The 14,472-nt window shown below is 46.5% G+C and overlaps 6 protein-coding genes across 6 annotated transcripts; 2 read left to right on the top strand and 4 right to left on the bottom strand.

The window, feature by feature from the left end:
• Positions 1-3: 3 nt before the first annotated feature.
• On the top strand, positions 4-1,143 carry N7479_008200 (uncharacterized protein; the record flags this gene model as incomplete). Its single annotated transcript, XM_057255894.1, has 1 exon — positions 4-1,143. One exon carries the CDS (start codon positions 4-6, stop codon positions 1,141-1,143), a length of 1,140 nt encoding a protein of 379 aa, XP_057109756.1.
• Positions 1,144-2,138: 995 nt separating this feature from the next.
• N7479_008199 (Frag1/DRAM/Sfk1 family protein) lies at positions 2,139-3,148 on the top strand (the record flags this gene model as incomplete). The annotated part of the gene is made up of 4 exons (XM_057255893.1): positions 2,139-2,193; positions 2,255-2,336; positions 2,391-2,660; positions 2,725-3,148. 4 exons carry the CDS (start codon positions 2,139-2,141, stop codon positions 3,146-3,148), a joined length of 831 nt encoding a protein of 276 aa, XP_057109755.1.
• A 420-nt stretch (positions 3,149-3,568) lies between these two features.
• Positions 3,569-4,796, bottom strand: N7479_008198 (tyrosine-protein phosphatase; the record flags this gene model as incomplete). Its single annotated transcript, XM_057255892.1, has 5 exons — positions 3,569-4,064; positions 4,133-4,333; positions 4,399-4,478; positions 4,575-4,611; positions 4,690-4,796. The coding sequence occupies 5 exons, from the start codon at positions 4,794-4,796 to the stop codon at positions 3,569-3,571; spliced, it is 921 nt and encodes a 306-aa protein (XP_057109754.1).
• A 582-nt stretch (positions 4,797-5,378) lies between these two features.
• On the bottom strand, positions 5,379-8,484 carry N7479_008197 (glycoside hydrolase family 35 protein; the record flags this gene model as incomplete). Its single annotated transcript, XM_057255891.1, has 4 exons — positions 5,379-6,510; positions 6,562-7,063; positions 7,121-8,197; positions 8,250-8,484. The coding sequence occupies 4 exons, from the start codon at positions 8,482-8,484 to the stop codon at positions 5,379-5,381; spliced, it is 2,946 nt and encodes a 981-aa protein (XP_057109753.1).
• Positions 8,485-8,919: 435 nt separating this feature from the next.
• On the bottom strand, positions 8,920-10,584 carry N7479_008196 (uncharacterized protein; the record flags this gene model as incomplete). The annotated part of the gene is made up of 3 exons (XM_057255890.1): positions 8,920-9,353; positions 9,567-9,829; positions 10,052-10,584. The coding sequence occupies 3 exons, from the start codon at positions 10,582-10,584 to the stop codon at positions 8,920-8,922; spliced, it is 1,230 nt and encodes a 409-aa protein (XP_057109752.1).
• A 1,223-nt stretch (positions 10,585-11,807) lies between these two features.
• Positions 11,808-13,562, bottom strand: N7479_008195 (uncharacterized protein; the record flags this gene model as incomplete). The annotated part of the gene is made up of 2 exons (XM_057255889.1): positions 11,808-12,925; positions 13,109-13,562. The coding sequence occupies 2 exons, from the start codon at positions 13,560-13,562 to the stop codon at positions 11,808-11,810; spliced, it is 1,572 nt and encodes a 523-aa protein (XP_057109751.1).
• Between the last annotated feature and the right edge of the window lie 910 nt (positions 13,563-14,472).

The following is a 14,472-nucleotide window of genomic DNA, read 5'->3' as shown; positions in this document are numbered from 1 at the left end:
GACATGCCCCCATGGGGAAGACCACCAGGGGCACGAACGGGGAGAAATAACAGGGGACGTGGGGTGTGGGAGGAGACACGACTGGAGGAGGTGGATAGCGAGGAAGATGCATATGGGCGGGAGCTTGTACGGAGCGGTCGACACAGGCAGATGGAGTATGGAGGGCGAGGGCCACGGAGACGACCTGCGGATTATGAGGATCTGATGGATGAACCTGAATTAGTAGATGGGGGAGATTTCGATCTATACGACTATGAGGATAGCACGGTGGCATATGCGATCCAATTGGCTATGCGGGACAAGGAAGATCAATTAGTGGACACAGCGCTCGAGCGGATTCGCCGCGCTCAAGCTCTGGGGAGGAAAAATGTCCGGTTGTCGAAACAGGAACTGGATGCCTTGGAGCGTAAACGCCAACAAACAGACAGCTCAAGCGGAAGCCGGCGCCCATCCACCGGTTCTGTCAAAGTGACGTCGCGCCCATCGTCCCGACGGAGCGCAGTAGTTGGTACGCCAGAGCACCTCCCTGGCGCATATTCGGCCTTCGCACCTGATGGACTTGGCAACTGGGCTCGTGGGACGGCTGGGAGCCGGCCGTCTAGCTCTTCTTCTGCTCGTCCCCGGACTCCAACGACACAATCTCTTCGTCCCCAGCAGTCTAGTTCACCACTTCGACCTACTTATCCAACATACACTCCTGAGCGCTTTGCCCCCAATGTCCGACCACAGTCGATGCAACAACCGCCTACGTTTCAACGGCCACTGCCAGACGACCCTCAATGGGTCCCACCCTACTACAATCCAATGCAGATGAGCCCACACGGGGAACCCCCATACCAACCGCAGGTTCCCACCGATCTCCGGGCTGGGCAGCAGAGTCGAATGAGTTACCCCTCAGGACCTCCATACCCAATTTATGAATCTCCGGGTAAACGCCCGCAAGGCACACCGCAGGTCCGGGGAGACCTAGCTGCTTCAGTCAAGTTAGGGTTGGAGAAATCTAGTGAAGATGAACCGGAGAGCAGCGAAGATGAAGTGCAGGTCGTCAAAGTGGGCAAGGTGGAGCGCATGGTCCCAGTTGCAGTTACGCAGAAGCGTCCGGTTGCTGGAACCACCCGTAAACGGACCAGCAGATGCAGCTGAAGTGTCTCTCAGGGCTGTCCCTGAGCTCCCTCTAAAAATTTCGGTTTGGGGGGGGTTTTTTGTGCTCTCTTAAATTTCTTTTTTTCTCCGATTCCATGCGGTCTTTCCGCGGCGTTTTAGGTAGATCGGTGATACAAACACATTATTTCCGCTTTTGGCTTCTATGTGGATAAATCGTAAGAACATGGAATTCATCTTGAAGTTTAATTTTGTCCATAAGTGGACCTCTTTACACTACTTTGTGTACATACAGCGTGGCTGAAAGCGTCTGAGCCCCCTTGACCTTGGTTTTTTAGTATGCCAAGTATTCAGCCACCCGGTTCATCCGTAGATCCCTACAGGCACTCCATGGATATCGCTTATGTTAATAGTACAATGGCTACGATTTAGGGTAATACAACTACATGGTAAGCAGAATCGACTATTGTAGTAAATATTGAGGCCGATCGTTTCAACCAGGCTGTGGGGGCGCACAATTTTTCTGCCTTGGCATAGCCCTGGTTATGACGTCTTTATATCCGTAATCTCCAGTTAGGGGCGTTGAAAGAATAATATTGACTGTTTCCTCTGATGTTTATTTCCTTTCTGTTTCTCCTTTCCAGGTATCTAGTACCACAAACACCTAAATAGATCCCCCTGCGCATCATTGTTGTCCCGGTTCCAATTCGATATCTCTTTGTCATCTAAGCGCCACTGTCGCCTCCTTTAAACTTGCCATTTGAGCCTGGAAGGCTATATTCTGGTGGAATATTGTACATAAATACAGGGATATAGGTGAGTTACATTGGGGAAATTCCGGGAATCCACACATTCCACCTTTCTGGAATAAACATCGCGTGGAGAAGCTGCGACTGACAGGTTTCTATAGACTCTCGTTTCGCATTGGTTTAAATCTTCCACTCTCGTTGATCTGGATTTTTAGCGGTCATACAGAGCTCTCACATAGCTCTATTGCATCACAATCGTTCTCGAAACACAAATCAAAAGTCACAAACATGTGGATTATATCATTTTGGATGTTTCCGTTGGTGTCAGCCTGCATGTGGGTTGGTAAGGCATCCTTGGACTGGACTAGATATCTTGTTTTGGGCTGCAGCTAACACGGTATTAGCAATGTTGATTGCCATGTTGGTCATCTGGGTCAAAGACGGGAAACCGCACTATGCTAGTATGAGTGACGGACAGACCATTGCGTATGTTTTTCTTTCCACTATCAGCCCATCCATGCGCTAACAGGACTGTTATAGGTACATTTCAGATGTCGGAGCGCAAGGCTTGAAGCCACTGTTCATTGCAGGCAGCGTGGTTACTGTCGTTTTCCTTGATTTAGCATTCCTCTCCGAGCGGTGGCTTCGACACTCCAACCAGTTAGCTTCGAACAAGGGTAGATTGGACAAGACATGCGCTATTCTTTCAATCTTCTTTGCGATTGCTGGTGCAGCCGGTCTGATCCTGCTCTCTATCTTTGATACCCTCCGCCACCCGAAATTGCACGACGGGTTCCTTGGTCTTTTCATGTGAGTCACCGCCTCCTTTTAACCATGCAGTCAACAACCAACTAACCAATCAATTACTCTCTAGTGCTGGATACGTGGTTAGTGCAATCTTGGTTTGCATCGAGTACCTCCGTATCGGGATCTTCTACCGTCGCGATCATCGTATCTTGCTCGTCAGCTTCTTTATCAAGCTTGCTTTCGTCATCATTGAGCTCGCACTCGCTATCGGCTTCGGTGTGTGCATTGGAAGCAAGAATGCGTCTAAGCAAAACCCTGGCGCGGTTCTCGAGTGGTGTATTGCTTTCGTCTTCACTGGCTACGTTGTCTCCTTCGTCGCCGATTTATTGCCTTCCGTGCGCACCCGAAACCACGTGCCTCAGGGTGAGAAATACCTGATGAGCCGGGGTGGATTCAGTGGAACACACGAAGAAGGTGTTTCCATCGAAGAGCCGCTGACCCATGACTCGGTGGGCCCGAGCACCGGATACTACCGTGGCCAGCGGGTCTGAACTAATTCTCTCTCCTGATTTCAGATTCCTGTATTTACTTATACGACGTGTACGATGTCTATACATTGCTTCTGTTAATGTTTTTTTTTATACCTTGTCATAGATACTCATATATATGGTGTTTTCGGGCTGGGCAGACATTGTTAGAGCCGATACGTTGGCCTTGGATATTTAGTCCCTCTTATATAGCAATTCAATAACGTTAATATCCTTGAATCTTTCATAGACTTCTTTTTTCTCAATCTATTCAACAGACATGAAATAAAAAAACATGCAATCCTCCACCATTTATTATCTCATGCATATAATCAGAAACGCTAGACCCATCCCAAGTATGCCAAGCTCATTATCGTATCTACAAATCCCATATCAAATACAATCCGTCAAACCCCTATCCCAAAAGAAAAAGAAAAAAGCCCCCTAAACCATAAACTTCTGCCTAATCCTCTCCTGCATCTCAAACCCTACCCCAACTCGTTCCAAATAGCCCCTCACACCCCCATACCTAGTCTCCAGGTACTCTGTCGTATCAGCAACAAAACCAGGTGGACAACGGGTATAATCTTCCCCAAGCCCAATAGCCCTGATCTCTTCCATTCTTTCCTCAAGCTCAGACACAAGCTCCAGCTCAGACCGACTATAATCATCGACAATAGCGTCCACCGGCACACCCCCGACAAGAAGTAGCATAAGTAACACAACCAGACCTGTGCGGTCTTTTCCCTGCGTGCAATGCACTAATGTTGGATATGACTCCTCGCATGCGAGGATCTCGAACACGGAGCGCATTTCGCCCATGCTGGATTCGAGCGTGTCTTGAGCTAAACCTGTTAGCCCGCGCGGTTGCATTACGGTCCCGCATACGAGACGCACTGCGTCGCTGCGGTAGCCTGTTGTCACGAGGCCGATAATTTTCCTGGTTTATGTATTAGTTATTTGTTTGCATGTCGATGATTTGCGCATGCACGGAGAAGGGAACTTTACAGATATGTAAACCAGTCTAGTTTTGATAATAAGGCGCGTTCGAAGCCTTTGCCTGTTAGGCTTATTAGAGCTCGTTCCGAGCCGGGGATTTCGAGGAGGTGTTCGTTTGGGTTTGTTGGGATTGGTTCTTTGGGTGGTTTTTCTGACTCTGATTTGGCGTTTTGTGCTCGACGTTTCCGTGTGCCCATTTGGTGTTCTGTCCTGTGTTGGTATTAGTTTCTGGGGTTGGCTTTTTCGGTTTCTGATTTTCTGGTGATTTGACATACTGGGAACGGAGATCGATGACGGTGTGAATGTGTAGTTCCTCTGTTAATCGGCGTTTATCTCGTTCTGATGCATCGTCGAGCTAGAAATTTCAAATTAGTTTCTGTTTTCCCGGTAGTCCTTTACTCTGACAACGCATCGACGCATCAGGGTCATAATTGAGCGGGGTTAGAATTACCCTCGCACTGCGGAAAAACACGCCTTCTTTCAAGATTCTACACGAATTGTTAGTTTTGTAATTAGAAGATACTTGAATATCTTTAGATCCAGGGCAAAGACGCGTCTCAACTCACTCTTTGCGACAAAATTGGTTAATGGCCCGCCCGACATCGCGGAAATTGATGATGTTGTCGAAAGGCCGATCGGGCGAGTCTAGATCAACGCTGTTATGGCGCGACATGATTAGATATTATAGGGAGTATAAATCAAAACAGAAGATGTTTATAGAAATGAGAAGGAGCAACGTGTTTAAACGTGTGGAGATGTACAAATGGCGGTGGACACGGACGTTGGGCAGACATGTGTTTTTGTGGCCGATAGTCGCCTGGACAATGAACGTTTTATTTGGTTTTTTAGTTATAATTTATTCAATAGTCATTGGTTATGTTTATTGACTCTTGGTGAAAGCGTTGACTATATATAGTAGAGACAGGTGTTTCTTGTATCTGTTCTAAGGTCCTTTTGTATACATTTCTAAAGAACATTGAAAACTTGACTGGGGGGTGTGCGTTAGGGTGTTTTTTGGACTTCTTGGTACATAAAGTACATAAAGTACTAAGCTCTGATGTAACTAACAAAAAAAAAACAAGGAAAACAGGGCTCCATATAAAGCGATGATGAAACAGGTACCCGAGCTAAACAAAGAACTACATGGGGGAAGACCCTGGTTCTAGGCCCGGAAAAATTCATAAGGAGCTAAACAAGGGAGGATCTGAATTCCAATGTGTCATAAGACATCATAAGTAGTCAAGACCTTTATCAACTAAACATATTGCCCCCGGTTGTTCTTCCACTGTGGCTGCAGGTAGGACCAATCGTGATTGAAGTTGAATCCAGTGCGATAAGCCCCATATGCAACCAGATCCACCTGACTTAATTTCGCTCCTTGCTCCGTCAGCGCCCACATACTAATCGCCAGTGTATTCTCCCCGCGGTTATTGATCACCCCGGGCGGGAAGGGAAACCTAGTTTGGGGTCCGATGTGTGGCAGGTAATGACCAAACTGGTACCCATTCATGAAGATCTGCACTACTGCGGGGGAATCAGATGCACCGAGCTCTAGACCAATCGGAACATCTAGGTCGGAGTCCAGGTCGAGCTTGAATGTCGTGGTGTAGAATCGGCCTGCAGCACCAGGTACACCGTCTAGAGGGCTATCGTTTGTAGCTATCTTGGACGCTTTGTATCCTGGTAGATGCCAGCCAAGACGCTCTCCATAGAGACCTCCTTCGTTCATGGGTCCCCGGACGGGGTCAATGTTGGTCTCGCCTCCTGCATTGCCTTGGATGCGCCAGGAAGTGAAATCACCGCCAAGAAGCGTAGCGCCGAGAATACCACGCGGGTTTTGGGCTCCATTCGGTGACACATTTGCCTCGTCGTGGCCGGTGTAATCCATGACAACGGTCAGAACATTGTCTTTCTTGCGGAGGGTGGAGCTATCAAATAGTAGCTCGGCTGATGTCGCTGCTAGGGCGGGGTCGCCAACGTCGCCGCCAACGTAGACTCCATTTAGCCAGGCGGCCCAGCCAGCAGCTACGCCGTTTTGGACAGTGAGGTTTGCACCGGTCGCGGTCACGCCGTCGAACCGTCCGCGGTAGACTTTAGTTCCAGCATGGTAGCCATAGTCGCCAGAGTAAAGCACAGGAAGTGTTAATGGTGCTACAGCGTTGACTGATTTTGTTTTGTTGCAGATGGTCCAGCGAGAGTCATCATAGTCTGGGTTGATCTCGGGAAGTGTATCTTGCGCTTTCCATGATTTCAGAGTCGGCAGTGACACCTTGGAATTTTCGGCTCCCGGGGCTAAGCCGACCAAGCTGCCGTAGGCTGTCTTCTTGGTTTTGATCTCCTTGCCATTCCACTTGACCTTGGTAACCTTTGAGTTGCCTGTGTAGACTCTAGAACAAATATTAGCCAATAGCTGGGTTGAGAGTTAAAACTGCACTTACTCAAGAGATGTTCCGTTTGCATTATCACCAACAAGATTGACGGTGTTCCCGTTGACAGTTGCTGTGCGAACGAGATATGGCCCAAGGGCAATGATCTGCTCACTGGGAGACACAGTCGGATTGGAAGTAGTCGGCACTGCAAAAAAGTTCCACGCCGTCTCCTTATCGAGAAGATAAACCAGCACGCCGTTCGAGAATTTCAACACTGTGGTGCCATCTCCTTGAGTGTATGTGTATTTGGCGCCATTATCCGATGCAGCAGAGCTTACTTTCGAGTTGCCGTACGTTTTGAAAGTCAGACCGGCTGGTGCGTCTTTGAAAACAAACTCTCCTTTCTGTCCAATATTCAGATAGAAAACAATGACATCAACATCGAGGGTGGCATAGGTCAAAACCTCAGCGGACGAATAGAGCAAGCTCGAGCCCTTGCCGATCTTGTAGTCCGTGACGATAATTTTGCTCTGGCGGCCAGCCAACTCAATATCGGGGATTGTGATGGCACCTATTGTTTAGACTCCAAATTAGTGTAATTCTTCCTCTCAGAACCTGGAGTACATACCAGCCGAGGTGTTGACATTAAGAGAAGTAGTAGTGATAGCACGGGACGAGCTGGTAGAGTGCGCGAGAACATAGAAACCGGCATGGGTTTCTGGGTTTCGCAAGGCCCAGGTAAAGATACTAGCATCACTAGTGTACCCCGTTCCATTCCCTTCCATTTGGGTGTGTACAAGGTCGGAAGACACACGAGTAAAGAGACCAATCAATTTGGTCTGCTTGAGCTTGTCACGGATTTCACGGGTCTCTCGCATGGGCGCGGAGTAATCATATGAAGTGTAGACAACCGGGGCAGCACTCTGTCCCCAAGAAGTTGCTCCCATCACCATATAGAGGTTCTGCAATGTGACTCTTTGACCAATGTTATTCTTATAGTAAACATCGGGGAATTCAGGCGAGAGCTCCGTAGAGCATTGATCATAGAAAGTCCCTCCCCAGGCGGAGAACCAACCGCCCTCAAACTCTGGCAGGTACTCTGGCTGAGAACTCGAGTAATTCTGGAACCACTGGTAATAAGTGCGAACGAGATTGAATCCGGTATTCGGGTTGGTACAGGACAGACCACCAGGATAGGAGTCCAGACCATAGACGTTGACGGCACCACCCACATCCTGGTAGTCTGTTGACCAGCTCATAGAACGCATTCCCTTCTCGTTATGCGAGCTTGGGACAACGATGCCAGCCTCAGCGAAAGCGGCTTTGATTTGTTCCATGTACTTGACAACAGTGTTATCGGCACTGTGAGTCAACTCCTGCAACTCATTCTCATGTTGATTTAGAATGACTGGACCACCATTTGTGATTTGGTTTGCAGCAATGATCTTTCCGATCTTTTGGATCCATGGGTACCATCGGTCATAGTAGGAGCTTGCGCTGGTGCGCGCGCTGCCCATTTGACCATTGGACGCCCACAGTGCGAAACCACCAGCAGAAGTCTCGGCATTGCAGTACGGTCCAGCACGCGCGATTACATATAGACCTGCCTGCTTGGCATAATCAAAGACCCTCTGGACGTCATGGGCACCGTTCTCGAAGTCGAAAGTATCCTCGGAAGCAGAGTGGTAACTCCAGAAGAAGTAGACTAATCGAGATTAGGACAAGTGCAGCATAAGAGTGATTGTCAAGTTACTCACTAGAAATTGCATTGAATCCATTTGCACGCAGCTTCTGAAATACGTCGAGCCATAGTTCCGGCACGGGCAGTCGCTGGTAATGGAATTCACCGGAAAACACATACACCCTCTCTCCTTTGACTGAAAGACTGTATTGATCCCATGTTACATCAGTAGTCTTGCCATTGTCTGTCGCAGAGACAAAATGGCTAGACAAGAGTCCAAGGAGGACGGGGAGGAGCGCGAAAAAACGCATTGTTAGGCACTGTGCTAGTACCCATCTCAGAATATGCCTTGTTATAATGCATTTGTTTTTTCGGTCCTCGCTATAGAGATTCCCGGTACTTTACTAGGATTGGTGGATGTTTTGCAGATCAAATGTCAGATCAGGCAATTTTCCATGGTGTTTCAAGGGCCGTGAGGATGCGGGGAAATGAATTTGACCGGGGAAAGGTGCATTGTTACATTTGAAATTAGAATAATTTAGACAGCCCGGAAGTAAGAAATCAAGCCAGATACTAGTACATATTGTAAAAAGCCAAATAAAAACCTCGGAAGTATCGATCGATTAGTCGGGACCGGGACCTCTTCAGAACCATATTTTCGAGTACACTCGGCTTCTGTAAGTTATCAATCGATTCTGCTTTTCTCTGTTAAATGGAAATTGCTCTCGATGGCGTCGCCGATGTGCTCAAAGATCCATTGGTGTCTCCCCATTCAAATTCCGGCTGCTTTGGTCTGCTCCATGTTGAAGAAGTAGCTTGACAACGTCCCATGATGATGTGAGTGAGGCCAGATGAAGAGATGTGTTGCCATCTGCGTTCTCTGCACCCAAATCTGCACCATTATCCAAGAGTAATTTGATTGTCTCAACCTTATCTCTTGATGCCCCGTAGACCATCGTATGTAGTGGGGTTTGCCCATAAGAGTCCACTACATTGACCCCCGCTCCATAGTCAAGGATAAGTTCCACGAGAGACTTGGTGTCAGTTTTGTAGAGGAGTATCTGCTCTTCGTCGTCCCGGATGCTTAAATCGGCTCCATAGCTCAGGAGAAGCTTTGCTGTTTTGCGAACGAATGAAAAGTGAGTTTCGTAGTCGGGGTGCTCAGGCTCGGGTTTAGCCACTGGGTGCCCGTTTCAATCCAATCCTTCGATCTCATATCCATCTGAATCATAATCATATGACTTTGCTCTGTATGAGAAGACCGATTGTAATGGAGTTTGTCCAAAGGGAGGCTAGAAATCCACATTAGCTCCAAGATCCAATAGTACCTTCATCATTTCAATCCTAGTTTCGGATGCTTCTTCAGTCGCTAGCGCATCCAGCAGGGTTTTACCTGATTCATCCACATCGTCTGGATTGAGCCCACGAGCAATGAACACTTGGATGAGGTCTCTTTTGCGGGCTTTTGTTAGAATGGACCGACCAAGACTATCCCGGGAGCTGAGATTTGCTCCATGATCGAGAAGAAACTCTGCAGCTCCTCCATGAGAGATCGTGCATTGATTCGATGTATCGGTGAATGTATGAAGCACGTCTTCGGCGCTCATATCTGCACCGCGCTCGACAAGCAGCTTCACAGTACCATCGGAGATTAATCTGCAGGTATCTAGTGCAAGCGCTAGTGGTTCACAAGAGGATACAAAAGATCCAAATGGAGACTCAGGCCAGTTTGAATTGGTACCTGAGTCAAGCAGAAGCTTTACTGTAGCAAAATAGTCCGGTGCTGATTTCTGACCCCGTGCAGAGCAGGCTTTTTGCTTCGAGCAAGAGCAGTCCTCTCTGCGGGTTTATCCATGACTTCCTTGCAATGCGAAATACAAAGCCTTGTCGTAATAATTAGACGATCGGGTGATTTCATTATCGATATCAAGTAGCGCTCTTGTCATGGCAAAATAACCACCTTCAGCAGCAGAATTTAGTGCATCTCCAACACAGTTGACCTTGAGCGCTGGGATCTCTATCTTCACTCGGCCAAGATGTTCAGCAAGAGCTTCCACTATCTCATCATGGCCACCTCGAACAGCCAAGCCCAACCAAAAATCATCCCAGTAATGTCCTGATGTATAATCTGGCGGTTGTTCTTTTTGGATTTGGGGCTCGTCCTTGATCAACTCGATATCTGCGTTAATGGAGAGTAGGAGGCGGGTAGCATCTAAATCACCAGCTTGGATACACGCTGTTAGAGCTTCTCGTAGTTCCTGGCTCTGGTGCTGGTGCTGACAGTGCCACAACAGAGGTTGGCAAAGGTTGCGGTAACATTGAATCATAGAGATTATGTCGCGTATGCACATGTATGAGGCAATTTCACATATCAATTCATTCGGCAATGTAAGGAGAGACACCTTTTCCATGTTGTAAGTGGTGTCAAGTGAGAGGAGGAAAAAAGAAAGAAAGGAAAATCTGAGGCTGAAGAATGCAGGAGGAGGATCAGAGAGAGAGATGAAAGTGAGAGGCGAGTCAAAAATATGATCAGATGGTCCGCTGTAGGAAGTGAAGAGAGTGTGAAAGAGACGTGTAGGGAATTGAGGGAGTGATAGAGGATGAAAGTGAGCAAAGCGAAGGTCACAAAATTTCACAAAGGTATCCGTATCGTGCGCAGTTCTCTGTTTCTTCTGAAACAGAAATCTCGTTCTTACAACTGCTGGAGGACTACACTACTATGCAAGCATTTGAATATACCCGGCCCTTCGCTTTCGCTCCGCAACCCTTTCGGGGTTTGGGGCCGCACCACACTAATTATAATTATCAAAAAGTGTACCTTTTGTATGGGTGTCGTATACAAAAGGTACATTGGGAGGAAAAAACAGAAAACCTTGTATCTCGACCACAACATTGTCTAGGTAGGAAATAAAGCTAGCACACGATACTTAGCTTTAGCTGTATACAGTTGAAAGGGACTAGTTTACAGATAATAAGTGTCTAGAATAGTGGCTGAGGGGGAAGATTTTGCACTATTATCTTTTAGTAGGGGTTTTCAATTTCCAACTATACTATAAGAACCAGAGTTTTTATTTAACAACTAATAAGTTAATATCAATTTTTAAGGAGTTTCAATTCTTGATATTAAATTTTATACCCTATATCCAATATAATGGTCGAGCTATAACGGACTTCGACTTTTTCCCCTCCCCTCTAATGTACCTTTTGTATAGGATGCTTGTACAAAAGGTACCTTTTTTTTGATAATTACATGTACATTAATTAGTGTGAAATTATAGTTAGTACGGGGCGAAAGCGAAGGGCTGGGTATACTTATTCTTCTTTGCGCCCCTTCAACATAGCTTTGAAAGGTGCGTTTCCCCTGGTAGGATAGAAGATTCCTACATTTTGTGCTTTTTGTGGTTTTCATATTCATCCAGAGAGATATCCAAAACGAAGATCCAAGAACAGATTCCGTTATTCTTATATATAGTATACCCAATAGGCATCACATTTTTGGCCAAATATATTTACGTCATTGACGACAGAGGCCGTATGAGCTAGCCGATCATTAACTATTATAGATTTAAATTTGACATTGAAAACAAACGTGCCAGTGATAGAACCAAAGAACTTGATTTATGTACTACTTGGCCTAATACCCATAAAAAGGTGGAGGAGCCCAGTATGTTTGCCACCCCCTCCAATAGGAATCGACGAACTTGAAGGTTTTCAAACATATCAAGCCCCGCCTATTTTCTCTGTTAAGCGAGAACTGCTCTCGATGACTCCGACGACGAGCCAAAAGATCCATTGGAATCTCCCCGTCTAGATTGCGGCTGTTTCGGTCCGCTCCATGATCAAGAAGCAACTTGACTACTTCCCATGATGATGTCAGTACCGCCAGGTGAAGAGGTGTGTTGTCGTCTGCATTCTTTGCAGAAATATCTGCTCCATGCTTCAATAGCAATTTGATTGTTTCAACTGTCGCTTTTGATGCACCGTATGTTATGGTATGCAGCGGCATTTGACTATAGGAGTCTACTACATTCACTTCCGCTCCATGGGCGAGGATAAGCTTCACGAGACCCCGGTTGTCAGCTTGATGGAGGGGCCCTCGTTGTTCACTGTCTCCGATTTTCCCGTCGGTTCTGTAGCCCAAAAGAAGCTTCACAGATTTGTGAATGAATGTCAAGCAGGTTTCATCACCAGTTTGCTCAGTTTCGGACTCAGATTCACATGTCTTTGACCCATTCGAGTTGCCCGATTGAAGCAGTGCTGGCCCAAAGAAAGTTCTGTGTCTTATATTGGCATCAAGTTCCAACAGCTGCTTTATCAACAAAGCCCTGTCCTCAAATGTCTCTTTCGGTCCGAAAACATTCACTGGTACTCGACCCCAACCATTGGTTTTGTCTGGGATAAGTCCGCAAGCAACGAGCAGTTCAATCAAGGCTTTTTTGTTGTTTTTGTTCATAACAGCCCTAGCAATATAATCCCGCACACCGGCAGATGCGCCATGCTCGACAAGCAGCTTTGCTGTTTCTTCATTGGAGAACGTACATCTGTTGGACGTTGCGATGAACCCATGAAGCACATCTTCGCTGCTCACATCTGCGCCGGTCTCGACAAGCAGCTTTAAAATGCTGTTGAAGATTGAGCTACACTTGAACAGTGCAAGTAATATCGGCTTGTGCGAATCATAATAATGGAAAGCGTCGGTAAGATTGCAGTGGGCACCGAGATCCACTAGTAGCCTCACGGTAGTATAATGGTCTATTAGTAGATTTTTCTTGAACCTAGAACCAATCTCTTGCTCTTTGCAACGGCAATATCTGACGTCGTTGTACCAATAGTCTCTCTCTCCTAATGCGGAGGATAAAACTCTGTCCTACAAAGCAGGTTGTATGGCATCAGAGTTAAGATCAGCCAGTATCTTCAAAATGGAAAAATAGCCACTCCGAGCAGCAAAATGCAGTGCCTTTTCAACAGAGTCCACACTGAGCCTTGGAATCTCCATCTTCATCTGAGCAAGATGTGCAAGACAGGCCTCCACCATCTCCTGGTTGTTATTTTTGAGAGCCCAGTACACGTTCGAGCCATTCCAATAGTAACCCGAGTTACGACGGTCTGTTGATCGTTTTGGTCGGTCATTGGTGTTGTCCCCGATGTATTCGATGTCCGCATTGACCGAGAGCAGGAGTCGGACTCCATCCGCATTGTCAGTTTGGATACACGCCGTTAGAGGCCCTTGCAATTCTTGTTTCTTTCGTTTGTGCTCGCAGAGCCAAAGAAGAGGGTGACGAAGCGTGGGGTAACATTGAATTAAAGAGATGATGTCGCGTACGCACATGTCTGAGGCAATTTGGTATATCAACTCATTTGGCAACGAGAGGAGAGACACATTTGCCATGTTGAAAGTCGCGTCAAATGAGAGGAATATCCGAAGGCAAAGACATGGACCAAGGAGAGATGAAATGAAAAGACTGATGGAAGATGGAAGATTGAAGTGATGAAAGTGAAGGTCACCGGGACTTTAAACCTTAGAAGGAACTCAGATCTTACGTGTGTAATCTATTTTCTTCTGGGACAGACCTCGTTCATCCATCTTTATATATGCTCTGATTTAAAACTCTTCTCGATATCAATTTAGCAAGATGTTTTATGAGGTTAAGCCAAATAATAAACTTCCGACTTCGCCTTTGAAACTCCAGATACGGTAAACCAGAGGTGAGGACACTTTGATATAAAATTAGTGCTCAATAAATTCGATATTTGCGTTATTTACGTTGATTGGGAGTGGGAGCCGGGTTTCATTCAAATCACCAGTTTGGATACATGCCATCAGAACTCATTACAGCTCCTGGTATTTTCGCCAGGACTGACAGCACCAAAGAAAAGGTTAACAAAGGCTAGGTCAGTATGGAAACTAATATAGGATGTCACCAATGCACATGTGCTAGGCGATTTTGCAGATCAACTCATTTGGTAACGAAAGAAGAGACACACTTGCCATGTCCTGAATGGGTGCAACAGATAAATTAGAGAAGGAAGCGAAGAAATAGAAGAAAATGGAAGAAGAGACTGACATAGTGAGACGAATGAACTATACGTCTGTATTACATTACGCTTATTCTTTCCATACTAGTATTCTCTCGGGTGTTGCTATAAATATAAGAAGAACAGCTGTTGGATTACAAGGTTCCGCAGAGTGATACTAGGCAAATCACACAGATCCACTCGTCTGTAAGATCAAAAGAGACGAGGACGACTACAGGTTAACTTCACAAAGACTATGTTCGACCTAGGATTGCCTATATCAA

This window comes from Penicillium vulpinum (genome assembly GCF_028829585.1).
Source record: "Penicillium vulpinum strain IBT 29486 chromosome Unknown utg000003l_segment0_segment0, whole genome shotgun sequence".
Lineage (NCBI taxonomy): Eukaryota > Fungi > Ascomycota > Eurotiomycetes > Eurotiales > Aspergillaceae > Penicillium > Penicillium vulpinum.
The sequence above is the reverse complement of the archived record's forward strand: the minus strand, read 5'-3'. Positions and strand labels throughout refer to the sequence as shown.